At 37.7% G+C, this 27,770-nt stretch overlaps 2 protein-coding genes and 1 pseudogene across 5 annotated transcripts in view; 2 read left to right on the top strand and 1 right to left on the bottom strand.

The window, feature by feature from the left end:
* Nucleotides 1-8,740, top strand: part of LOC139701303 (kalirin-like) — a 117,053-nt gene extending 108,313 nt beyond the window's left edge. For all 4 annotated transcript variants that reach the window (XM_071615267.1, XM_071615266.1, XM_071615269.1 and 1 more), the window contains 2 exons: nucleotides 6,901-7,039; nucleotides 7,873-8,740. In XM_071615267.1, coding sequence (XP_071471368.1) covers nucleotides 6,901-7,039; nucleotides 7,873-8,418 — 685 coding nt within the window. In that variant the 3' untranslated portion in view covers nucleotides 8,419-8,740. The remainder of the gene's footprint in view (nucleotides 1-6,900; nucleotides 7,040-7,872) is intronic.
* On the bottom strand, nucleotides 2,723-3,330 carry LOC114093320 (ras-related protein Rab-1A pseudogene; annotated as a pseudogene).
* Nucleotides 8,741-16,523: 7,783 nt separating the features above from the next.
* Umps (uridine monophosphate synthetase) lies at nucleotides 16,524-27,559 on the top strand. Its single transcript, XM_027936008.2, has 6 exons — nucleotides 16,524-16,727; nucleotides 19,309-19,462; nucleotides 21,689-22,360; nucleotides 23,487-23,662; nucleotides 24,880-24,994; nucleotides 27,186-27,559. Exons 1-6 carry the CDS (start codon nucleotides 16,572-16,574, stop codon nucleotides 27,353-27,355), a joined length of 1,443 nt encoding a protein of 480 aa, XP_027791809.1. The 5' UTR covers nucleotides 16,524-16,571; the 3' UTR covers nucleotides 27,356-27,559.
* Nucleotides 27,560-27,770: the final 211 nt, after the last annotated feature.

Below are 27,770 nucleotides of genomic sequence, written 5' to 3'. Positions count from 1 at the left end.
AAAAGGAAATCAAGGATAAGAAAACTAGCTCTTTAAAACTATGAAGTGGAGAAACTGGACTTCAACACATATATGTCTCACTCAGTTTTCTTTTTTTCTGTTTTTAGTTTTATTTTTTTCCAGATCTTTTTATTGGTACTTTATAATCATACATAATAGTGGGATTCATATTCATAGTCATACATGCACACAACATAACAATGTAACCTGGTCAATATCATTCCCCAGTATTTCCCATTTCCTTATCCTTCTCACTCCCCTGTTACTCTAATGATCTCCCTTCAATTCTCTTGAGACCCCCATACCCCACACCTGTCCTCTCTTGCTTCCATATGTGAGAGAAACATAGGACCCTGGACTTCCTGAGTTTGGCTGACTTGTTCTAAATATAATTCTCTCAAGTTCCATCCATTTTCCTGCAAATGACTTAATTTCATTCTTCTTTATGGCTGAATAAAACTCCATTGTGTATAGATACCATATTTTCTTTATCCATTCATCCACTGACAGATGCTTGGGCTGGTTCCATAATTTGGCTATTGTGACTTTTGCTGTTGTAAACGTGAGTGTGTGTGTATTGCTATAGTATGATCACTTTAATTCTTTAGGATTAACACCAAGGAGTGGTATAGCTGGATCATATGGTGGTTCCATTCCTAGTTTTTTTGAGGAAACTTCATACTGATTTCCATAGTAGTTGTACTAATTTCCAATCCCACAAAAATTGTAAAAATGTTCCTTTTCCATCCACATCCTCTCCAGCATTATTATTGTTTGCATTCTTGATGGCTGCCATTCTAACTAGAGTGAGATGAACCTTCAGTGTAATTTTGATTTGCATTTTCCTAATTGCTAATGATATTGAACATTTTTTTCATGTTTGTTGACCCTTTGTACTTCTTGTTTTGAGAAGTATCTCTTTAATTCATTTGCCCATTAATTATCATTTGTGGTGCTTAGTTTTTAAAGTTCTTTATGTATTCTGGATATTTATCCTCTTATTCTGTAGATTCTCTCTTCATATTGTTTTTTCCTTTGCTGTGCAGAAGTTTTAAATTTGATGCCATCCCATTTATTAACTCTTTTTTTTACAAAGTAAACTATGATTTTATTGTGAAATTCTCATAGATAGAAAATTAAACTGAATATTTATTCTCTCCATTTCATTTTTACAATAATATTACCACTTATTTTTGTACCATGCATTTCAACTGCCTGTTTAGTGAAAAATTTAAAAAAAAAACTAGAATTTTTGGCTTGTTTTTAACTTAAATTTTCTCATTAAAGACCCCACAATAAAATGTGTTCCTAATAGCCACATCCCAAGCCCCTTTGTGAAGAATGTTTTGGCTGCTTTACCCTAAAGAAACAATCCTTGACTTCTGTCATCTTAAAATGGTAGTGTCAGCCAAAGACTCATTTCCCACAATATATATTTTTTAAAAAGCCCTAGGACCTTGAAGGAACTATTTAACAAAATTTTCACACATGTAAAATTTCACTGAAAATAATTATATTTCTCTTATTTGTAATTCCCACACGGCATGTATGTTTTCAGTTAATTTTTAGGGATATAATTTCTAAAATTAGGGGACTCAAGTTTCCTGCTTTCTACTTTAATGTTTAAACTCTCTAACATGAGTTATACAATTGTGAAGGACAAAATAGTTGTCATCTGACTCAGAGGATGGAAGAAACTTCAACACACATTATCTGATCATTTGCCAGTTAGGAAGGGTGTGCCGCTCTTCACTGCTATCACAGATAAATTAAGGAACTCTTGATGAGTGGAGCCATTTCAAATGGTTTTAGAAACGAATCAGAGATGATGGGCTAGACAGCATGCATTCTAAACTTGTTTTCCATACAATTTGAGCTTCTTAAACCACTAAAATTTATTAAATCCATACGCAGCACAGAAGCTGCCCTAGGTCATTTATCAGGTCTGTTATCTAAAAGGCAAATAACTGGATGCTGCACTATAGGTAGGCCTAGATGCCCTGGTTGCACACAGAAATGGCTGTTTTCAGTAGAATGCAAGGCTCTATTTCCCTTTAATTATAAGAATTAAAACAATACTTATCATCATACAGTTTGACATTACTGCCAATAAGTATAATATTTATTAAACATATCTTCACTTATTTTGTTACATAGTGTGCAACAAATTGCAATAATCTGCATCCACAAATTATATGCAGAGTATGAAGAAACTATTCATCAGATAGTGTAATCTTTCCATTTATAACTTTACAAGGAAGAACTAGCAAATCAGAACTTAAATAGAACATCTCACTACATTTTATGCATAGAAAGTAACAGACACTGGTTGTGCTGTTTGATACGAAGTGGCTGAACTTCATCTTCAGAAGACTAAACCCGACATTTAAACATGCTCATATAAACATCAAAACAAAATATATTTTAACCAACCATGGGAAACAGTCTCATATCAGGAAAGCAACAAAGATTACACACATTATTTTATAAATCAGCACACAAAGGTTTAAAACAGTTCTGAATATGAAGTTAGCTGTCTGAGTCAAGGGAACAACAACAACAAAAAAAAAAAAGTCCATATTGACCATTTACAATCTGACCTTTGTAGAGATGGTAAGAGTCTGTTGTGTGCAGCTACATACAGTACAATTCAGGCAATTTTGTTTTGAACTTGGGTTCAGATTGCAAATTCATTGCTTTGAGAAAAGGATGGAGGTCAATTTTAGCAGCAACCTCCACCTGACTGCTTGACTGGGGTGCTCTGAATTTTTACATTGAACTTCTCTCTGCCACCAGCTGTTGCTCCAGGTCCCTGCTTTTAATCTCAGCTGCTATCATCATAAAAGACTGTGATACATTTGTTGTGTTCTTAGCACTGGTTTCTAAAAATGGAATTCCAAAGAAATTAGCAAATTCCTTTGCTTTTGTGTAGTCTACTAGTTTCTTTGTGGTCAGATCACATGGATTCCCTACCAACAACTTGTTGACATTTTCACTGGCATAACGATCTATTTCCTGCAGCCACTGTTTAACATTATTGAAGGACTCCTGATCTGTCACATCATACACAACCATGATGCCATGGGCTCCTCTGTAATAACTGGAGGTGATTGTTGGGAATCTTTCTTAGCCTGCTGTGTCCCATATTTGAAGCTTGATTGCTTTCCCATCTATAGTTCTTATTTTGAAATCCTCACCAATTGTGCTGATGTAGCTTTCTGTATATGTATCATCTGCAAACCTAAAAAGGAGACAAGACTTTCCAACCCCAGAGTCGCCAATCAGAAGTAACTTGAATTAATAATCATATTTGGGATTCATGCTGGACATGGTCACTGCAGCTGTCACTGCTACCACTGCCACCCTTACGTCATCCCTCACTCCACTCCTTTAGAGCACAATCAGCAGCTGCCACTACCCAGCTATTGCTTCCACCCAAAAATCCCATTTATTAATTCTTGGTATAATTTCCTGAGATTTAGGACTTCTGTTAAGGAAGTTGCTGCCTGCATCTGTATCTTGGAGTGTCAACCCTATGTTTTCTTCTAGAAGTTGCAAAGTTCTGGTCCAATTCCTAGATCTTTGATCCATTTGGAGTTGAATTTTGTGCAGGGTGAGAAATAGGGATTTTGTCTCATTCTTCTTCATATGGATAATCAGTTTTCTCAGCACCATTTGTTAAAAAGGCTGTCTTTTCTCCATGTGTGTTTTTAGTGCCATTGTCAAGAATCAGATGAATTTTATTTTATTTTTGATTGACACATGATAGTACCTATTTATGGGGTACAATATGATATGCAATGCATGTATACATTGCATAATGATCAAATCAGGGTAATTAGCATATCTGTCACCTTAAACATTTATCATTTCTTTGTGGTAAGAACACTCAAAATTCTTTCTGGCTTTTATCACCCTACTATGCAAAAAGAAACACCAGAACTTATTTTTCTAACTGAAATTTTGTATACATTTCTCATTCCAATTTTCATTTTCTTCTATTATGGGCTTTGGGGGTGAGCAGGAATTTAAGAAGAGCTTATTGACAATGGGCCAACTGACAGGAATGAAATTGAAATGAAAGAGAGGAATTTGTACATCATTCAACTGCATTGGCATCCCCAGTCTTCTACCCAAGGAATTCTTTTAGGGTGGAACTTGACTGCCAAAAGATTTCATTCATTCCAGGTTTTCTAGAGAATAAAGGAGAAAAGGTATATAGTTCTTGTCTTCAAGAAATTATAAGTCTAATGATTAAGACCAAGAGAGAAATGGATGATTTCAGTATAGCATGGTAAATACCAGGAACCATGCATTAGAGAAGGTTGCCATAGAAATAGAAAGGTATGTGGTTGGACTTGAGGTTCAGAATAGATTTGTGGGGAGGCAGTGGCTGAGCTAAATTAACTGAATCTTGGTTGTGCTGTGACTGTGAGTCTCCCCTTTGCTATTAGAATTGCTGATAGAGCAGGACGTGGTGGCGCACACCTGTAATCGCAGCAGCTAGGGAGGTTGAGGCAGAAGGATCATGAGTTCAAAGTCAGCCTCAGCAATGGTGAGGAGCTAAGCAACTCAGTGAGATTCTGTTTCTAAATAAAATATAAAATAGGGCTGGGGATGTGGCTCAGTGGTTGAGTACCCCCCAAGTTCACTCAACTATCAAGCCCCCGGTATGGAAAAAAAAAAATTTTCTGATAGAACTGCATGACCAGATTCTGAGATTCCGAGATTCCCTAGTTCAGGTGGGAGTATGGGCTGTTCATTATTCTACAGCTCTAAGGTTAAACTCGGTGTCTGAAACTTCTGGTTGTGCCATGACTGCTTGTGCTTGGAGCAGTTCTACTGTAAATTTCTCCGTAATAGCTCCCAGAAGTTTGGCGGGGTACATTTAACAAGCCCACTGCTGCACTCTATTCTTCCCATTCCTTTTTTTTTTTTTTTTTTGCATATTGAGAATTCATGTATTTAATAACACAACAGAGTAATGCTACTAATATATAATCGTTTGAAAATTATATAAATTTCATTTTGTACATACTGATTACTGAACAAATGTTTCTTATCAGTTCTAGCCCAAGTGGTGATATGGAAATTTAGAATCCTTCCCTCCACTGGTTCTTTTCTTCTCAATACATGACTTCCAAGTTTATGAAGTTTGTGTATTCAAGCCAGTGAAAAAGGAAGAAACAAGGGAGACGCTCACCCTTGACCTTTACCTTGAATAAGAGTTGATAAATTTCAAATCAAAAACTAATCCTAGGTTAATATTTAAACATAAGCAGGGGTGTGTACTTACTTTCTAGTCACAACTCTGTACTATGGATATTCTTCCCGTTCTTACCCCACCCCCAATAGGATCAAAGGAAGACAAATGAGCCCTTCATCAGTCCTATGCTCCCGTCAAGAAAATAGAGGGAACCAGAGGAAGGGAATGAACTAAAGGAGAGAACTGGAAACTTGGCCAGAGAATTTCAGTTGTGGTTGAAAGCAATTTGTGACCCTGGATCAAGCTCCTCTGGCTGGGCATTTCCTTGGGATGTGGCCCTAAAAGCCCAGGCACATTAAAAACTTTGGTCACAGGCTGGGATTGTGGCTCAGTGGTAGAGTGCTCGCCTAGCATGGGCCAGACCCGGGTTCGATCCTCAGCACCACATAAAAATAAAGGCATTGTATTGTGTCCATCTACACCAAAAAATAAATATTAAAAAAAATTTAAAAAAAAAACTGTGGTCACTTCTTATAATAAAAAGACACAGAGTACCTGAAAATAGAAAATAGATACAAGTGCTACCAATCATGCTTAAATGCCTCATTGTCTCACTTCATCCTTGCACAATCCTCATAATCAAATAGGCAGTATTATCTTCTGTGGTAACTATTACTCCTACTTTAAAAATGGCATTCTTCCAGGAAGCCAAAACCCAGAGAGTTTAAATGACACCAGGGGTCAGGGGGCAGATCCAGGATCCAGATCCAGGCATGGCATGCTGCACTGTTATGTCTTCAATGACAGTCTTTAAAGTTACACAGTTGCTGAAAGGCAAAGGATTCAAAAAGAGATAAAGAATGCCAAGAACAAGCTTAGCCTGTTTTCTATTTTCCCCAACTAAGAAATTGACAAATAGGGATAGGGATACAGTTCAGTTATAGGGATGTAACTCTCAGTTGGTAGAGTACTTGCCTTGCATGCACAAGGACCTGGGTTCTAATCCCCAGAACCATACACACACACACACACAAAAAAAAAAAAAAAAAAAAAACAAGAACTAAGAAATAGACATATAAAAATGGTTTGTAAAACATATATGGCACTAGTGTAGGACTCCAGTTAATCAGAATATTGCTGATGTCTTGGTTAAGGCTTTCTTTATTTTGCAATCTAACTTCTAAAAGGGATGTCCAATCTCTTTCCATGTGAACAATCTTAACACTCAATGAAACAGTATTTGTTTTTACTTTTTTTTTTTGCAAAAGTATTTTTTAAAAAAATAAATGACAGTGGAATGGTGGAATGCATTACAATTCTTATTACACATATACAAGCACAATTTTTATGACAGTGGTAGAGCACTTGCCTAGCATGTGTGAAGTACTGAGTTTGATTCTCAGCACCACATATAAATAAATAAATATCCATTCACAACTAAACAATATTTTTAAAAAATATGAAACAGTATTTCTTAAACAACTGTTGCATTGATTGCTTCTCCAAAGCTCATCACGTTTGTAACTACATTTAGTTCTGAACACTACATTTACTCTGGACTGTAATACATGCATGTGTTGCAATATTGATCTTCATTTACAAATAAAAGAGATCTTAGAGACTTTGAGTTTTCTACATGTTATTTTTCTGTTTCTTCACAAATATTTCCTTTATCTTTTGCTCCCCACTTTCAGGATGGATGATGGCCGGCTCTTAGACTATCTTATGAATCATGATGAGCTGATGGAGGAAAAAGTAGCTTTCTACATTCGAGACATCATGGAGGCTCTGCAGTACCTTCACAACTGCCGGGTTGCACATTTGGACATAAAGGTAATAAGAAATAACAACCCTAACAGTGAAACAGCCAAGTGCAACTTACAAGTCATTACCCTTGAGGAATGCAAATTTGAATTCATTTCATTTACTTAGATTAGGATCATTTGGCTATTAAACAGAAATGAAGTTTTCTCACAACTTAGTGCATTATTCATGAATGAATGAGAACACACCAGAGGCTCAATGACATCTGAGGTGAGACAGGGGAAGAAGCTTTGACTTCCCAGGATAGCTTTATAGAAGGAAGCCCACAGTGTACCCTTCTCTTTCATGCTGCCCCCCAAAAATCCTCTGGCTAGGCACGGTGGCATATGCCTGTAATTCCAGCAGCTCAGGAGGCTGAGGCAGGAAGATCACAAGTTCAAAGCCAGCCTCAGCAACTTAGCGAGGCCTTAAGCAACTTAGTGAGACCCTGTCTCAAAAGACTGGGGATTTGGCTCAGTGTTTAAGTGCCCCTGGGTTCAACCCCTGGTTAAATAAATAAATAAATAAGCCCTATTCTCCAAAATAATAATTTCTTCCTTTTTTGAATCAATGCTGAAGCAAAGGGTAGTTAAGAGAATATGATATTTGGGGTTGGGACTGTAGTTTAGCAGCTCAAGAGCCTGAGGCAGGAGGATCCCAAGTTCAAAGCCAGCCTTAGCAACTTAGTGAGGCCCTAAGCAACTTAGCAAGTCCCAGTCTCAAAATAAAAATAAAAATAAAAAATGGGCTGGGGATGTGGCTTGGTGCTTAAGCACCCCTGGATTCAATTTTCTGTACCCAAAACAAACAAACAAAAAACTCAGAGAACTCAACTTCCTTCTCCTCTCCCTGGATCCCTGCAGCCTGAAAACCTACTCATTGACCTACGGATTCCAGTGCCTCGGGTGAAGCTCATAGACTTGGAAGATGCTGTCCAGATCTCAGGCCACTTCCACATCCACCACCTGCTGGGGAACCCTGAGTTTGCTGCCCCAGAAGTGATCCAAGGCATCCCAGTCTCCCTGGGCACAGACATCTGGAGCATTGGGGTTTTGACATACGTCATGCTGAGTGGGGTCTCCCCCTTCTTAGATGAGAGCAAAGAGGAGACATGTATCAACGTATGCAGGGTAGACTTCAGCTTCCCCCACGAATACTTCTGTGGTGTGAGCAATGCTGCCAGAGATTTCATCAATGTGATCCTACAGGAGGACTTTCGGAGGCGACCCACAGCAGCCACTTGCCTGCAGCATCCCTGGCTGCAGCCCCACAATGGCAGCTACTCCAAGATCCCCCTGGACACCTCTCGCCTGGCATGCTTCATAGAACGCCGCAAGCACCAGAATGATGTGCGTCCTATTCCCAATGTCAAGAGCTACATCGTCAACCGGGTGAACCAAGGGACATAGCCATCTCCCAGCCCCAGAGGTTTCACATAGAAGTGCGGTGTGAACCAAAGCAAGACTGAACATGTCTGTACATAATTCTGTTTGTGATTTCACCCCATGCAGTTCTCTGAATTGAGAGATGTCCTCTTAAATCTCATCAGTGGTTATTCAGGGTTTGAGCAGCAGTAAAAGTCACCCTAAATCCAGGGACTTTCCAGAAGGTCATCCTGAAAAAAAATAAAGATGCAAAGAGTTGCAGAAAGTATTAAAAGAAAGGGCAAGAAGAACAAGAATATTAGCAGCTATAAATTTTTAATTGTACATTCCAAAAATGAGTGGCTAAGTGGGCAAACCTTAAGCTCAGAAGGGTGAGTGTTATAGGTTTCTGACTTTGCTGAAAATTTACACACAAAAAAAATCTATTTAACAGAAATGTCATATATGTCAACTATTCTGGTTTAAATGACTTAGATATAGTTTCTTAATAGGATACATATACACATACAATATAATAGATCCCATTCAGGTTTCAGAGTTTTATAATATAGAGTTATATATGAAATCAATCATAAGTAACTTTAAGTGCTCCAGTTAAGACAATAATTTATTTACCGAAGCATTACATTGTTTTGACTAAGCACAATTAGATGACAAGTTTTTTAGAGCATTTTATAAATCTTGTATAGAAATCTTTTACCAGAACCTGTGCATATAGAGAAAGCAATGTTACCCTTTTGCAATCTGTGAATGAGAAGATTTTTTTTCCTCTCAATCATGAGTTATTTGATTAAGATAGGTTCTGTATATGAAATGCTACCCCTGAGTTTACTGGAGGCTCAGAGTTCACCTGGCAAGAAAGCCTGCCAGGAAACAAGCCCAAATCCAGTAAGAGTTGTGGGGTTATTTTTATGTCTACACCTGGCTTGAAATAGGTAAACCAATACCACAGGTTCATACAGAAACCTTTCTACAGTCCAATGAACAAGGTACCAATACTTTCTGATTTCTTCTACAACTGTAGAAAACAGTCTTCAGAAAGTTGGCTTGTTTTATTTCTAACCCCTTTGGAAGCTAAGGGGTGCTTACCAAAAGGAGGCAGCCATACAAGCCTTTTAAAGGCCTGGTCCTAAGTCCTTTATGAAGCCATGAAGCAAAACCTGATACATCACCTGAACAGAGCGTTGAGTTTTAACTGAGATTGCAATACCTATCACCACCTAGCCACCAATATTTCTCTGGACTAAAAGGACTAATTGTATTTTGAGGCCAATGCTGCTTTCTGGTGTATATTCTCCATACAAGATTATTAACTGCCCTTTTCCCTTCTGATGGGAAAACAAACTTGGGCATTTCATGGTTTTTGCTTTTTTTTGGGTGGGGGAGGGGATTGGTTTTTGTGTTTGTACATGATCCACTTCTTGTTTTCTGGAATGTGTTTTGAAAATTGGTTTTATTCAGATAAAATTCTAAAAAAAAAAATGTAATTCAAGTGTTTGTTCAAATCAGGTTAAATGGCATTTCTTCTCTCCTACTAATGGGATTGAGAAAATTAAAATCATGCCGCACCAAAGTGTAAGCAAAGTATCCACAGAGGGTCAATACAACTACAAAGCTAATTAGATGAAAAGGAAATGATGGAAACTAAGCCTGAACTTTAATCTATGAAGACACTTATTCCCACAGTGGAAACGTAGAATGAAAAATACTCATCTTTCTTTTCCATTGGTTTCAAAGTCAACTTACTCATCCACTCTCCACCTCATACCATCCAAGATTATAGACTTAAAAATCAGTAGAAAGTACAAGCAATAAGGCTAGATAGCACTTAATATTTTGGGGATTAACCAAATATATGGAAACTGACTCCGACTGTCTTGTTTCCTAGTTTTCAAATGGCCCTGGGTCACCCAGCCTCACCCCTCCCAGTGCTCCAACCCTGCCCAGTCTCCAGTGAAGCTGTTCTGTATGTACACACATGATCCTATATGATACAATATTTTAAAGTTTAAAATATGTTTACTAAAAGCCACTTTAATAAATATCTCTTCATTATGGGATGTAGCGTAACAGAGGGAAGCCTGGTCCATAGGGATTATCATGGGATAGACTGCAGGATCTGAGCATTCCAAATATCCATAAAATGTGGCTTGGCCACTTCTTTCCACTGTGAATAACCTGAATAAACAGCTTCCTTCCGAGAGTCATTTAGAGTTGTTAGGAGAAGCTGAGTTTCTGCTGGAGAGGGGAGGGTCTAGGGGGTGCTCACACTGCTACAGGAGGGCAATATTGAAATCCTGTGGCAGAGCTGGGCAGGGTGGGCGGTCAACAGAATGTTAGAGCCAAAGCGTTCATATTCACTTTTACATCTGACATAAGATAATCCAGATGCGGGCTGTATGGAATCCGCCCCCAAGAACACATACTGGGAAAGACAGGAAAGGAGGGACATAGAAATGATAAGTAATGTGACTTTGTTAACTGGAGGAAAAGTACAATCATTAGAATATAATGAACTTGACAGAGGCCCTAAGAGAAAGGGAGTATATTTTATATAGTTTGATAACTGAAGAAAACTGATGGAGAGGCTCCCTAACTGCAAAGCTCCTGGTCCCTCCCAACAGAGATAAAATAATGGTCTTGTTTCAAGAATTCTCTATAGCAAAATAAGACAACCTGAAAATAAGACAACCCAGAAGATGAGGCTGGGAAATATAGTTTAGGTTGCTCTGTGGGCAACCATAGCAGGGGAGAAGGATCAGGACCTCTCTCTTGTACCTGTTTTGGCAGAGAGATTTATCACTTGGTAGCAGAGAAGAGGGGAGAAAAAAGAAAATAGTCCACTTTTATAAACATGGTAGTGCTTAGTAGGAGTGAATGTTCAGCTGAAAAATGAGAAAAACAAATGTTGGTTAAAGTCACAGGTGTCTTGCTTGGCTTACATTCCTGCATAGGGTTTACAGCTTTTTTTTTTTGTTTTATGTTGTAGGGGGTGGGATGCAGAATGAAGGAAAAGATCAGGGACAACCCATGGTCACTTGTAAGAAGTGTAATAATTTCCTACGTCTTTTACATTTGTTTCAAATTAAATAGATTTTTATCCACTTACAGCTGAATGTGGTAAAATTTTTAAGAAAAAAAAATTGTAATGTTGTCCTTCAGGTCTCTCCCAGCCATAAACAATCTAAGGGGGAGTGAAGGAGGCAGAGGAGAAAGCTGGCTTCGCTGCTTTGTGGTCCACAAAGCTTTTATAAATAGTAGTGCCTTTCAGAGGGGAGGATGGGAGATGAAGAAGTTCATTGCATTTAGATTTACTAATATTGCAGTATTTTTTCTTTATTTTAAAGTATGAAAACATCTGAATATAGGATGGGACCAGGAATTCTTGAGTTTCAACCTCAGCTATTCCAGATTCATCCTTTCTTACAGAAAGTCTTTGTTTTTGTTTTTTTCTGCCCCAAATATACCCATTGGTAAAATGGGAGTTAGAGGGGAATGAGGGAGAACATTAATCTCTTACAAATATTGAGAAATAACTATAGTTGGGACGTCTATAAAATACTTTGATTTTTTTAAAGTGCTACACACTGCCAGTGCTAAGAGTTTTATTGATAGTAACTTTGAACATTCCAGGTTTTCAATATTCATGTCTTTAGATACCATTTACAAACTCGTGAGGTTAAATCTTATAAATTGCTTTTAATTGGAAGTACTAGGTGCTCTTTGTCTAAATGTGATTTGGTCTTACCATATAGTTTTGATCATTTAAGAGCTTATCGACAGAAAAGGGTTAGGAGAGCTGATGAAGTCTTATGTCCACACAGTTTTATCCAATATTTCTTATGGCAGACATGAAGAATAAGATGCCCTTTAAAGCTACTGTTATCTTCTCTTCTCAAAGTTTATGCTCTGGAAAAATGGACAGAAAAGAACCCAAATAGTCACTTTCCTCACTGGGAGGGCAGAAGTGGAATAGAATATCTCCCTATAACAATTCATTTCTTCAAAGTCTCAAAAGAATACATCAGAAGCAGCAAATTAAATGTGCAGGTATAGAAATGAATTGGACTGTGGGTTCTTGGAGGAAATGCTTTGTATCTATTTTTTAAATGGTCAGGTTTTTTTTCAGGAGTAGCATATTTGTTGTTCCAAAGCCTCCATAATTTAGTTCCTGTGAGTTAGTCATTACTTTTTCTTGTCTATGTAGAAGAGCATGGAAATTCAGTTTTGTGAGAATACAAGGGAGCAAATATGATGTAAATGAAATGGTGGTTATTTCTGTGCATTAACTAAAAATTTGTCCCATGCATTTGATAGAGGAGGAAATATTTTGAACTGAAAGGGTCTCTTAGTAGGGCAAAAGTGCAAACTCACCACATCCTTAATCTGGGTAGCCCATGAATTGTACTGGATGAGTTTTTTGGGAATGTAGACCTTATTCCTTTCTCTTCTGGGTAGCATCCCTTTGGAGTCTGGGTTTGGCAATCACATCGTATGAACTTTCAATGAATTTATTTGTAAAATTGCATCATGATATTTCTTTGCTATTTAAAATGTAGGGCTCTTTGGGAAAGAATGATTAGACCCAGGGTAGGCTGAGGGAAGACAGAACTCACACGTGCTCCATCAAGAAAAAGGAAGCTGCTTGGTTAATATTTATTTTCTAAAAACAATAAGGCTCACAAATATTTCATTAATTCTAGAGGGGTAAAAAGGGCTGAAATTTGTCAATAGCACTAGATATTTTTCATTTGAAATATTACTTACATGGAAAACCTATACAGATATAGTAGAATATAGAAAATCATAAGGCCATGTTTTTAATGAAAGGCATTTCTTCCTCATTTTCATTATATATAGAAGTTAGAGGAGAGAAATAAAACGCTCTAAGACTATGTTTCATCTTTAAGATATACTTATAGAAAATCTGAAGTTAATTCTCACAGGGTATTATGTTTTCCCATCAACCTGTTTGAGAAATTCTAAAATGTTGTTGGATTTAGTTTTTATTAAAATGATGAAAACAACAATTTAGTCAGTTAACTTGTTTCAGATAGTAAGGTTAGCTGAGAACAGGAGGTGTGTTGGAAAAGTGCAAATAGCAATTCTTGAAATGTCAACTGTTTTAATTTAACCAAGTGAATTTGCTAGCCAGGGGATAACAAGCATAGGAGTTCCATCAGTACTTTTCATCAAGAACTGAAACCACATTTTGGAGTATTATGGAGACTGTTACCGTGACCTCAAAAACTATGGCTATGAATTTGAAATGAACAAAGTATACATCTTCTCTTACTAACTTAAGCCATATCTATCATCTCTATTTTTGTTTTTTTAACCCTGGTGCTTTTACTTCTGTTTCTGCCAAACTTCAGCCTATTCTATGGGGAAGGTGAGTAAAACTCGTAGTAGGACAAATATGAAGACTCTTAATCATACTCTTGAGAATGAGATCCTATTCAGAGAACAGTGATTAAAATGCAAACTGTTGGAAAATATAGATATATGTACATCTGTACATGTATATAGTGTATTATATGTATGTATATGTTATTGCTCATATGCAGAAATCTATCCATTTGCAGACAGCCCAGGTGGGTCAGTTCTTCTATTGGAACACCATTTAGGGCCATTCAAAACCACGAGGGCTAATTCGTGGAGACAAATTCTACTCATGTAGGAATTCATTTGCTGTCTTTTGAAGTCCACAAAGCCAAAGTAACAAAGTGTGAAACAGTGGGACCATCATTCAGTCTATTCTGTTTCCCTGGAGTCAGATGTATCTTTATAGTTGAATTATTATTAGTGGGTTTGCAAACTGCATTGGCACCTTTTGGTTTTGAGTGATCCCTTCCCCCCAAAATCTTTTGAGAATTTGCAGTGGGCTTCTCTGGCCATTCAGATAAAGGGCCTTATCCATAAGTGGACAGGTTTCCCCATAGGGATCATTACGCATATACATATAAGTACATACTTCCATCAGGCTTGTAACAATTGAGTTTAAATCACTCCACAGTATTGATAAATAGCTCTATATTTTCAAGGTGCAGAAGAATTCCACAGCCTTAATTATTTCAGTGTCTTGCTGGTCTGCCTTAAGTGTATCTTCTGGGTTTTTGGTTGTTTAATTATTTTTAAAATTTTCTGCAGTTGTTCATTTTGTATGCACACAACGTCGTTTTGTAAAGGTAGGTTGTAAATATTTTATTTGTAAGTCAAAATCACTCATGTGTAATGTTGTAAAGTGATGACCTGCTGTCTTGTTATTATTACTACAGTAAATGTTATAAGTTATGGATGAAACTTCAGATGTACATCTCACATGTTATGCATTCCTATAAATATACTATACTAAAGATACTATTTCTGGTGGTCTTTTTTACCTCCTAATTAAAACCTCTGTTCAAAGAAAAGTAATTTTTCTTTCCCCAAACATTTGAAAGCCCTTGACAAGCTGAAAAATCACAGTATTATTGTTATTTTTTAAATACTTTTTTTAGTTGTAGTTGGACCCAATACCTTTATTTATCTTTATGTGGTGCTGAGTATTGAATCCAGCATCTCACCTGTGCTATGTGAGCGCTCTATCACTGAACCACAACCCCAGCCCTCACAGTATTATTATAGCACTTTTTGCCCAGCTTTTAGAAAGACGCTTTTATGTCCTAGAGAAGTATTCTAAGGCATTTGCTATCCAAAAATGCCAAAGAAGCCTCAGGTGTGCTGTCAAAGTCATTCTGATGTTTCCTGTTTTGCAAATTGGCAGGCCATTTAGGCTGTTATATCTCACACGTTTATGGATCCTGGAGTGGACTTCAGGAATCTGGGTGTAGACTTGCAGACATGATTGGTTTTGAAAGCCTGCAGGTGCCACCCAGGTGCAAATGAAGCCACGGTAATACTACACTGTTATCCTGCTAGAGTTTAAGAGATTGAAGTGTTTTGATTAGTCTTACTTTGTCAATAACAACAAAAATATTTTAACATTTGGAGACAAATTCTACTCATGTAGGAATTCATTTGCTGTCTTCTGTTTCATCAAACTTTTATTGCATTTATCTGTAATGAGAAATAACTATCCAAAGCATGGGCTTTTTATTTATTTTATTTTTTTGATACTGGGGATTGAACCTAGGGGTGCTTTGCCACCAAGCCACATCTCCAGCCCTTTTTATTTTTAAATTTTGAGACAGGGTCTCACTAAATTGCTTAGAGCATCCCTAAATTGCTGAGGCTATCCTCCAACGTTCAATCCTCCTGCTTCAGCCTCCGGAATCCCTGGGATTACAAGCTTGCACCAGCAGACCAGCAGCATGGGCTTTTCACAATCTCTTCAGAGCAAACAGACATAGAGAATATAGAAAGGAAACCAGAGTCCAATTAGTGAATCAGGATCACAGGTCCTATGGTTTCAAGGACGATTTTCCTTAATCTAGGATAAAGTGTTGCCTTCTACACCTAATGGAAGACTTCTCTACTTTAAAGGATTTTCTTGTAAACCAAATAATTGCTTGGGTTTTCAGATCGGCTAGCAACATTATCCTCTGATAACCCTAATACTGATCAACTCAATCTTCTTTTAACTCTCCTTCCTCCCTTCCTCATCTCGTGTGCTAACACTTTAGATAACTCTAACAAAAATAAACAGCGCCTCTTCCTCCAGTTCTCAGAGTGCTGCAGAGAAGGTAATGAACAATTATCTACCTGCTAAGGACTTTATATTCTTATATGCAAACTGCTATGGAACTCTCGAGTGCCATATGCTGTGACGTTAATAGGAGAAAATGATCCTAGTCTTCCAGAACTTCTACTGGAAGAAACACCGGGGGACGGGGAGAGTAGAGGCATGCTAGGCTAAACATTGAGATAATCAAAATAACTAGTCAAGAGGAAGCTGAGCTATAAAAAAACGGACAGGATTCACAGAAACTTGTCTTGAGAGAGGCTGGGCTTCATGATCCTAGAGTCAATCTAGATGTTCGGGGCTTTAAGCCCTAGCCACCCACTGACCCCCTGCCCACGCACACCCTAGAGTGAAACTCGCTGATTCCGTTCCAACCTTGCGCAGTGGGCCGGAAAGGGCGGCGGAAGAGGCGGGGTTTCTCGGTGACGTCACCGGGACGCCAGGGACTAAAAGCGCGCCTCAGCGTTTTGGAGCAAAGTGAAAGCGCTACAACATGGCGGCTCCTGGCACTGCTTTGGGGCCGTTGGTGACCAGTCTGTACGACGTGCAGGCTTTCAAGTTTGGGAACTTCGTGTTGAAGAGCGGACTTTCTTCCCCCGTCTACATAGATCTGCGGGGCATCGTATCTCGACCTCGTCTTCTAAGTCAGGTGCCAGCCCGAAGGGGAAGGACTGCTCAGGGTGGCGGGAAAGGGGACCAGGAAGTGAAGAGAGGGTGACACGAGTTGGGCTGTGGGTGAGAACAGAAGAGCAGGCAAGCCCACCCTCTGTCGCCTGGGGGAGTAGACTTGAGAGGCACAGAGGTTGTTGGGCTCTTTAGGACCTTAGTAGCCTGTTCTTAGCCGACCACCTTCGACCCGTGCTTTGCGGGAGTGGGAAAACGCACTTTGGGCTCAAGTCCGCTAATGAGTTCTGTGTATTTAGCCCCCAGAAAGTTAGATTTAAAGAAACAAAAAGACGAGTGGGCCGAAAATTGAGTAGCTGGTTACGTATTTGGAAGGGCTCTTGCTTGGAAGGGCAAATTCAATTTTGTATTGTGTGGCAGAAATTAAGGACAGAGGTAGGCATCAGAAGGCTGGGTCTTTTAGTCAGTATCAGGGTAAACTTTGTACACGTTAGCTGTTTTTAGCACGGTGCTTCTCAGACTTTATATATATATATATATATATATATATATATATATATATATATATATATATATATATATATATATATATATAAATGGCAGATAGCGAATCACCTGGGAATTTTGTTAAAACTCAGGATTGGGCTCGGTAGCTCTGCGGTAGTACCTTGAGGTTTTGTATTTGTAGCCGCTAGCAGCTGAATCTACAGACCATAATTTGAGGAGAAGGGTCTAAATATACTATCCAAAAGAGTTGCTACTAACCACATAGGGACATTGAGCTTTCTGAATTTTAAGACTGAAATCGTCACATGTGACCAGTGGCTACCATATAAGTTCCATAAATTCTTTCCACGCACTTAAGGTTTATGTTCCTTGGGCATCCACTTTTGTAGTTATTGTAAAAAGAACTGAAGCACCAGTGGAGGTGGATGGACTGCTAATCATCCAGAATCATGATAAGATGCAGAATTTTGCTATAGTGTATCTCATCAGTAGAGAAAGTGAATTAGTAAGAATTTTCTAATGAAAATTTGGTTTATTTTAAAAAGTCATTGGTTGATGACAAGATTATTTTTTGATGCTACATGGTGGTGTGTATGTGTGTGTGAGGGGGAGAGACTTGGTAGTTGATTGAGGAGGAGTTCAAAACTTTGAGACCTGGCTGTATAACAAAAAAATTTTCTTTTCACAACTGCTTATTTATGTAAATATGGCTTTTCCGTAATTACACTTCCTAAAAGCAAAATTTATGCTGACCTTGAAATTCCTAGTAATAAATAATGTTTAACTACACAAAATGGTAAACACCATTTTGTGTGGACCTTAGTGACCTTAAACTAATTGGAGGGGAAGGGTATCATTTATATAAGAAATGTGTTTCTAAAATGATGGTTTTATAATTCTATCAGCATTTGCCAGGTGCTTTAATTAACTGCCCGCATAGTTAATGTAACTATTCTGTTAACTGTTAATGTCTCTAACACTTAGAGACTTGTGATCATGGGAAGTTTTTTAAATTTACAATTTTAAATTCCAATGTACATACTTTTCAGTTTACATACATTTAGAGAAATATGGTAGAAGAATCAGTAAAAGCTATTCAAGCAGAAATATATTGGAATAAAATTCTGTGGACACAATGGAGTGAGAATGTGAGTTTGAAAAATACATATATATTTTCCAACTTTCATAGTCTAGAGTTTTTGCTTTTTATTATTCTTTTTGTTTGTTTGGTTTTGAGGTGGTGAGGATCAAAACCAGGTTGTTGACCAGGCCTGTTGTAATGGAAATAGCAGATAGCAAATCACCGACAGCATTTGGATTCCAAGTATATTCATTAAAACAGTAATATAATAGTTTTAGGCTATATTAATATTTTTAATACCAGAAATTACCATCCTTTGCACCTTAAAAGTATTCATAGATATGAAAACATTTAGAAGTATAGGTGTAAAATATTTTAAAGACCTCTAGTCTGTGGAGGAACTCTGATTGCTTTTCTTTTCTAATGGATAGCATGGGGTTGGGAGTATGCATTCTAATATTAAAATGTGATTATGTGAGAAAAGATCATAAAATATATTTTACACAGTAGGCTCTGTATTTGTGAAACTTTGTATTTGAAGGCTTCCTTCAGAAAATACAACTGGCAAGTGGTAGGTTTCAATACTCAAATCATAATAGATTACTAAAAGAAATTTGGAACTCTGGGGACCATCCTTATATTTGGTGTTCAACACCATGACCTTCCCCAATATACTCATGTTGCCCTCAAAGTGGAGCCCGAGTCCAGTAGGTTCATTCTGGTGTTCATGCTTGTATCCCAGGATTTAAGATTTTAGTAATGCGTCTAAATGAATGTTTTCCCTTCTGAGTTTATAACTTTAGAAAGCCTATTGTTTGTCTGGTTTTGAATGATCCATATGGACTTAGATATATGTATCCTAGGATTTAATAAAAAGGCATTTATTCCGTCTCTCTGCCTCCATTGGGTTTGACACTCACCTCCACTGGGTTATTTCTGTCTTTATGTTGTTACATGATGCACACACCATTTTAAATAGTAATGATAACAAGTAGTTTATGTGTTCATTTTCTTGCAGGTTGCAGATATTTTATTTCAAACTGCTCAAAATGCAGGGATCAGTTTTGACACTGTGTGTGGAGTACCTTACACAGCCTTGCCTCTGGCTACAGTTATCTGTTCAACCAATCAAATTCCGATGCTTATTAGAAGGAAAGAAGCAAAGGACTATGGTAAAATTAAAGTACCATAAGTGTTAATATGTAACCTGTTTGAATTTTTTCTTGTGTACTGATGAAGAGTTGTGTTAAATATTCTTCAGAGGTTCTTTAAATTGTTATCACTTGTGTAATTTAGAGTCAAGGGCTAAAGTGATTTGGAAAAACAATTGTTTTTTCATTGGAGTTTTTTGTGTGTGCGCGCTTTGTGTTATTAGGCAATGAAAAAACTGCTTTTTTGGGTATTCTATCCATGAAATCCCAACATTTATATTGACCCTTTCCTCTCAGAATATTCTGAAAGCATGTGCTTTTCCAGTATATTTGAGATATTTAAACTGCATGAGTAAGATTACTCTCACAAAGCTACATTAATACCCCATGGGGAGATTTTTTTGTGGGTCCTTTGCAGTAGGTTATCAGGTTTTTTTTTAAATCTGAAAACTCAATCTAAGAATGTTGAAACTATTTAATGATATTAAGGAACTAATGGTTTGTTTTGTTGCAGTGTTGGGGCTTGAACCCAGAAGTGCTCTCCTAATGAGAGACCGTTTTGAGATGGGGATTTACTAAATTGCCCAAGCAGGTGTCAAACTTGATTCTCCTGCCTCAGCCTCCCAAGTAGCTGGGATTACAAATGTGTGCCACCAGGCCCAATGGGCTTTGTTATTGTTTTATGTTGATGTAATAATGTTTTTTAAAGAGATGTTTTCTAGATCTATTCTGAAAAAAAATTTTATGATAAATCATGTGTCGGGAATTTGCTTCTAAAAGTTGAGGGGGAAGGAGTGAGGATATTGATGAAATAAGATTCATCTTTTTTTTTTTTTAGTTGTAGTGGGACATAATACTTTTATTTTTATGTGGTGCTGAGGATCGAACTTAGCACCTCACATGCTGAGCCGCAACTCCAGCCCCTAGATTCACCATGTTTTAAGGAGTGAATTTCTGTATTTGTGGGTGTTTTATTACTTTGTATACTTTTGCTTGAAATTGTCATTATAAAAAATATTTAGTTGAATTTTGCTACTTAAAGGCACAGTGGTAGTTCTGTTGATCAGTGCTAAGGCTTGAACCCAGGGCCTCATGCATGTTAGACAAGTGCTTTACCACTGAACTACATCCCCAGTCCTTAAATATCTTAGATGTTTCTAGAATGAACTCATTCATTTATTAACATACCTATAGTACTGTCTTGTATATTAGTCTAAGCTGATTCAGTTAAATCTGCCAGTTCTGCAAGAGGAGGAAAGGAATTAAGAGAAAAGGGGAAAGGTTAAAGATAGTATTTGTTGCAAAGCTTAAACTGGGCAAAATGCCTACCTGTTCTGTTTGTTTCAAAAGATAAAAATTGAGCCTATAATGTCCACAAGTTTGAGTTAAACATTATCTGAAAATAGTTTTGTCAGGGCTTTGAGGGAGAAAATAATGCAATGTGACTAAATCTACTTTGGTAATGGGTCTAAAGGGTTACAGAATATTTTCCTTCTGAATTTATGTTTTCAAAAAGCCTACTGGGTGTGTTGTCATGCCTATAATCCCAATGACTCAGGAGGCTGAGGCAGGAGGATCCCAAGATTGAGACCATCCTGGACAACTTAGTGAGACCCTGTCTTGAAATAAAAAAGGGTTGGGGATATATCTCAGCAGTAAACTATCACTGGGTTCAATCCTCAGTACTGCAAGAGGGGGTGGGGGGAAGCAATTATTTGACTAGTTTTGAGTCATGAACTTGTAAAAGTTTCAGTGGATAAAGAATGATTTCATTGCTGATACTGGATTGTTGTTTCAGAACTGCTTAATTGAGGTGACCTTGCTTTAAGAAATCATATTTGAGGGCTGGGGATGTGGCTCAAGCGGTAGCGCACTCGCCTGGCATGCGTGCGGCCCGGGTTCGATCCTCAGCACCACATACAAACAAAGATGTTGTGTCCGCCGAAAACTAAAAAATAAATATTAAAATTTAAAAAAAAAAAGAAATCATTTGAAAATTTGATCATAAAACAATAAGTTTTACGTTGCAAAATAATTTGCTGGTTTTATGTAAACATTCTGTAGCTGACAATTTTGGGATACAGAGATACATTGAAGAGTCACCAGAAATAAGGTAACTGATGAGAAAATAAGATTTAGATCATCCACCCCTTCATAAATACATACCAGATTTATACCATAAGACATCTTGAAATGACTGAAATATATCATTCTAAAATTGAGTCAACAGAATTTTTTGTTTTCTAGGTACTAAGCGTCTTGTAGAGGGAGCTATTAATCCAGGAGAAACTTGTCTAATCATCGAAGATGTTGTCACCAGTGGAGCTAGTGTTTTGGAAACAGTTGAGGTTCTTCAGAAGGAAGGTTTGAAGGTCACAGATGCTATAGTGCTGTTGGACCGTGAGCAGGGAGGCAGAGATAAGTTGCGGGAACACGGGATCCGTCTGCACTCAGTGTGTACATTGTCCGAAACGCTGGAGATTCTTGAGCAGCAGAAAAAAATTGATGCTGAGATGGTTGAGAGAGTGAAGAAATTCATTCAAGAGAATGTTTGTGTGTCAGCTTCTCAGAATGGTTCCCTCTCTCCTGTAAAAAATGCACCCAAAGAACTCAGCTTCGGTGTGCGTGCAGAGCTGCCCACAGTCCACCCCGTTGCATCAAAGCTTTTCAGGCTTATGCAAAAGAAGGAGACCAATCTGTGTCTGTCTGCTGATGTTTCAGAGGCTGGAGAACTGTTGGAGCTAGCAGATGCTTTAGGTCCCAGCATCTGCATGCTCAAGACTCATGTAGATATTTTGAGTGATTTCACTCTGGATGTGATGAAAGAGTTGACCACTCTGGCAGAACAACATGAGTTTTTAATATTTGAAGACCGGAAATTTGCAGATATAGGAAACACAGTAAAAAAGCAGTATGAAGGTAAGTGTATTATTCAGGAATCTGCAAGAGACAGAAATTCAGCTTAAACTGGCTACAGGAAAAAAGGAAAGGTATTGACTCAAAGTCTTGCACTGAAGACCCTGCAGGGGTAATTCTAATGAAAATGAGATTGCTGATATCAAAAGAACGATGCAAGAGTTATAGACTGCAATTTTCTGCTGTCATTTTTGCCAAATATAAAAAACAAAGAGCAGTATGTCTATTGGTATACATTTTTTTATTTTTTAATGTCAAATAGGACTCAGTAGTGCATGTTTTGGTTGGGAAAAATGCTTACGTTCTGTTACCTGTTCTGTGCACATAATCTGTTTTTACAAAGATGTGATCTGTATGTATCTAATGCTTTTTTCACTTAGCCTTATAACAGATACTTTGGTCACATTATTTAATACTCATAGGCATCTTGAAAGTGAGTTCTTTTTTTCTTAAACTAATGCATATATATATATCTCCTAAACTATTCCTTTAGAATAGAACTGTGAAGGTCTTCACTTGGAGATGAGGTCCTACCTTTGTCACATTACTTAGTGTATTAGTTTATCTGACTGAAGAGTGTCACACCCTTCAATTTTGCATGTAGTTTTTGAAAATCAGTTTTTAACTGTTAGCTTTTGAAAGTTATGTGGTTGCCTATTGAAATTTGAATAGCTAAGGAGAACTAAGGGACAATGTTACAAGCATTAAAAGATAGTAAAGTTGCTGAGATTGCTCCAGGGTGAAAATTTGTCATCTTAAAGAGAAATTTCAATATGTCACTATCCTTGACCTCAGTAAATGCCTATTTTTACTGGAGTCCCTTTCTGAGTGCATGAGCTTTATTGGGATCCCAAGCTTCAGCCTGCAAAAGCCAAAATAAAAAATTGGCCTGCCAGTGTTCTTTATAAACCAAGTACAGAATTTTCAAGAATTTTTTCTCTGATCTGTTCCTACTGGGTGGACAAATACATTTTTCACAAATGGAACCACAAGTCTACTGATATTCATTAAAATTCTTGACATTGGGACTCTTCATTAACATGTTAGTAGGAGTTTATTTCACATTGGCTGGTCAGTTGGGCAAAAGGTTAGAGGTTCTTGTTTGGCATATGTTTTTCCCTCTTCTTAGGTGGTGTTTTTAAAATAGCTTCCTGGGCAGATCTAGTAAATGCCCACGTGGTACCAGGCTCAGGAGTTGTAAAAGGCTTACAAGAAGTGGGCATGCCTTTACATCGGGGATGCCTGCTCGTTGCAGAAATGAGCTCTGCGGGCTCCCTGGCCACTGGGAACTACACTAAAGCTGCGGTAAGTGTTTGGGTCCTGGGGTGAGAGATGGCCAGAGCTATTAAAACTGCATTCTGTGGAGCAAGAAAAAAATATCTTCATCTAGGATCTGTGGAACCCCTGCCTACCCTCAAATTCCACTATTGTTAGTGTCATAGTATTTTAACATCAGTTGGATAGAATTCCTTGAGAGTATATTATAGCATTTTATATATTGTGGTAGACACTTAAGGGTACTTCAGATTGTACTCCAAGGGAAATATTAAAACACCTTAGTCAAAGTTTCTCTTCACATTTATATTTAGGTAAAATTTATAGATGGATAGACACTAGAATTGTGGGCAAATCATTTTACAATATATTAAGGAATATTGCTTAAAATGTGCCATGGAAATTTATATTTTTCCATATTTCAAAGACTACATGGAGCTGTTAAGAATATATATGGACCTAGAGTTATATTTTAAGCCCAACCATGAATGAACTAAAATCGATTTCCCAAATAACAGAGGGTTCAAGAGTTAGTGCTAATACTGGTATTATGGGAGAGTGCATTTCTCTCAAGGACAAAACATCACTTGTTTGTTGTTGAACGTAGCTAGTGGCAAGAGTGGAACATTGTGAGTCTCAGAGAAGAGTGATCAGAAAGCCACATTCTGTATATGTGAGGAAATAGCACGGAAAAGGGGAAGCCATTTAATAGCAGATGCTAGGAGGAGGAGGAAAGCAGTGGAAGTAAGATTTCTTTAGCTCTTAAATGTAGCTGTTTTTAAATGATGGGAAGTATCTCAAATCTTTTTTGGAAGTAGGTGGTTCATTAAGCATTATTATAAATAAGTAAGGGTTTGGGAGTTATGGCTCCTTGGTAAAATGTTATGCATGGTCCTGTGCTCAATCCCCAGCACCAAAAAACCCAAACAACTGAGTAATTATGTAGCATCTTCATTTGAGATGCACATGGTATAGGATTTTTGATGTTTACAAGTATGGTTAATTGGGGAAAGGGTTTGGAAAGGGTCACCTCAGGGACTTAATGAAGCAAATATATATCGTAATCGTGGTTCACATATAAGATGACCTGTTTCAGATAGAATGAGTTTATGTGTGTATAACATGAAATGAGAAAAGGCATCTATTCTATGGCAAGTTTCAAACTAGTTAATATGGATTTGTCTACTTTCGTTAAGTTTTATGTGATTAACTATTTTCTTGTAATATGGCTCTTACGATCCACTTAGGTTAGAATGGCTGAGGAGCATTGTGAATTTGTGATTGGTTTCATTTCTGGCTCCCGCGTAAGCATGAAACCAGAATTTCTTCATTTGACTCCAGGAGTTCAATTAGAAGCAGGAGGTAAGATTGTTCACTGGTCATGGCCCTTCCAAAAAAGCTGTTTTACCCATATTATGTAAAATAAAACTGTTAAAAAGTTGCTAGAGAACTCTTCTTAGTCTAGAACAATAATTAATAGAGCAGTCTAATTTTAGGATAAAAATTTAAAAAGCTACTTGAAATACACCCAAAAAACTGATACATTAGGTTAGTAATGTGTCAGTTGATGTTCAACTAATGTATCAATGGATGTTCTGAATAAGCTGCCAAAAGAGAGATTTTGTACTCAAGGAAGTTTGGAAAGCCCAAGGCTAAACAAAATTAAATATCTGTTTCTTTGTTAGAGGACTTGCACAGCCTTTGATGTTCCAGTGTCTGTTGTTTCCAATGGGGATTGACACGTTTCCCAGACTTACTTGAACTTGACACTTTTCAGCAGTCTGAAAAACACTCCTGGGTGATGTGGTACATACCTGTAATACCAGTGATTCCAGAGCTTGAAACAGGAGGTTCACAAGTTCAGGGTCAGCCTGTACAACTTGGTGAGACCCTGTCTCAAAACAAAGTAAAAAGTGCTAGGGATATAGCTTTGGTAGAATGCCCCTGCTTTCAACCCCCAGTACAACAAAATTAAAAGGTAAAATAGAAACAATATGCTTATCACCCCACAGTGGATCTGTCACCCTAACAGCTCTGACTTTGCATTGGTAAAAACAAAGTTCAAAAAGACACCTGTACAAAGTGGATTTTATTGCTAGCCATTCTTACTTGTCCATCCTTCCCCCTGTCCAGCTTCCCTCTCCAGAGGGAGCCACATAATTGGCATAATTTGGCTGGACTCATGCTTGCATGAGAATTTGGAGGGTATAGTATATATGTATGGCTACTTACATCTGCATACCTGGAGTACTACATTCCTTTTACAGCTTCGTAGTGTTTCTTGGTTACAGTTAGAATCTAACATGTTTGGAATACTCATAGGTCAGAAGCTCCGGAGAATGAGAGCTTGTTCTGAAGATTACATTTCCCCAAGCACTGTGCAGATATTGAAGGAATGGACAACATGCTGTGTAGACATATGAAAAAATTAGTGTTTTAAGATTTGTAAACCTTAGTTTTATTTTTAAACCCTGAATTATTAGGACCAGTAGATACCCATGGAGCTGTTTTAGATAGTTAATATAGCCATCTTATGAAAAAGGAGCTGCCTTTTTATTTAAAGAAAATATTATAGGTTAGGGAGAAAAGACTCAAGAGAATTTAAATTAATAGATTAAAAGATCATCAGAGGTTTCCTATATGATCTTCATTTGTCATGGCATGGGCCTAGCACAATACAATGGCTTGCTTACCTAAGGCTTCAAAATAGTTGCTTTAGTATTTAACAATTCTTGATATTTCTTAAACTCTATATTTGTGCTGAACACTTGGGATCCTGGCCCTTCTGTTAACACACATTGGACAAGCTACTTCATTTTTTGGTCTTGTTTGGTAAAATGTGAATAACGGTACTAATATCATAAGGTTGTGGAGAATCATCATAGAGATGACATATAAAATGTTTGACATTGTGTCTTGGCATAGAGTAGGTACTGTTAGCTGCTAGATTGTTTGTGAGCTGCAGCAAGTCTTTGACTAGCTAGTACAGTCAGGACCTAAGCTTTTAGGGATATTTAAAGTTCCATATGTCATTTAACAGAATGCTTCTATAACCAGCAGAATGTAATAAAGAACAAATCGATCGTTGAGGATGAGGGTCTGTGTAGTCTGTGAGCACTTGCTAGGATGGTAGGAGAAAGAGTCATGTACTTTGTGGTGGTCAGGTTAGGTGCCCTGGGGGACTTTGCCAGTAGTATAGCACAGTGATTCTGAGAGGACTAGTAAGGTCATCTTCTCCTGGGAGGCCAAGTTTTATTATAAGTTTTCTGTTGTTGAACTTTTCTTGTCAACATAGGAGATTTGCTTTTTTTTCCTTAATGATTATATGCTTTGGACTTACATTGAAAAGGAGTTGGTGGGCATCTGTCTCCACTGTAGAGGTCTTTAGCCAATTCATTGAGTGTGTTCTCCTCCTGTATTACCCATTTGCTCGGCACAAGGGAAATGGAAAAACATTTTTATTTCAAGTTGGTTAGATAACTGTTTCAAAGGAGTCATGGCAGGTTTCCTGGGTTTTGTATTATGTTAAATAGTAATTTTTGTTTTTCTACAGGAGATCATCTTGGCCAACAATACAACAGTCCACAAGAAGTTGTTGGCAAACGGGGTTCTGATGTCATCATTGTAGGCCGAGGCATACTTTCAGCAGCTAATCGCCTAGAAGCAGCTGAGATGTACAGAAAAGCTGCCTGGGAAGCTTACTTGAATAGGCTTGCTGTTTAAATGCCTCAGATACATTTATGTGAAAGTGCTGAAGATATGCGAGTTGCTGAAATTCACTGGCTTGAAATGATCAGCAGCCTTTCCTACTGCTTGAATTTTCCATGGACCTATGGTGGGAGTGCTTGCTTTGCAGGGGCTTTAGGAAATACTGAATGACTTGTAATCGCTGCAGTGATATTATAATAAAGGCAAGCTTGAGAATGAGCTTATTAAGACTAGTGTTTGTTGGGCAACCACAAATGGGGAAGCCCCCTTCTCTAGCCAGGGCTGGATTGCTTTATTTCTCCTCAGTACCAGGGATTGAACCCAGGAGTGCTCTACCACAGAACTACATCTCCAGCTTTTATATATATATAAAGGGAATATCATGCTCCAAACATTTTTATGTGGTGCTGAGGATCAAACCCAGTGCCTC

The sequence above is a fragment of the Marmota flaviventris genome, chromosome 8 (assembly GCF_047511675.1).
Source record: "Marmota flaviventris isolate mMarFla1 chromosome 8, mMarFla1.hap1, whole genome shotgun sequence".
In the NCBI taxonomy this organism is placed as follows: domain Eukaryota; kingdom Metazoa; phylum Chordata; class Mammalia; order Rodentia; family Sciuridae; genus Marmota; species Marmota flaviventris.
Note: the sequence above shows the minus strand (reverse complement) of the source record. Positions and strands in the feature narration are given on the sequence as shown.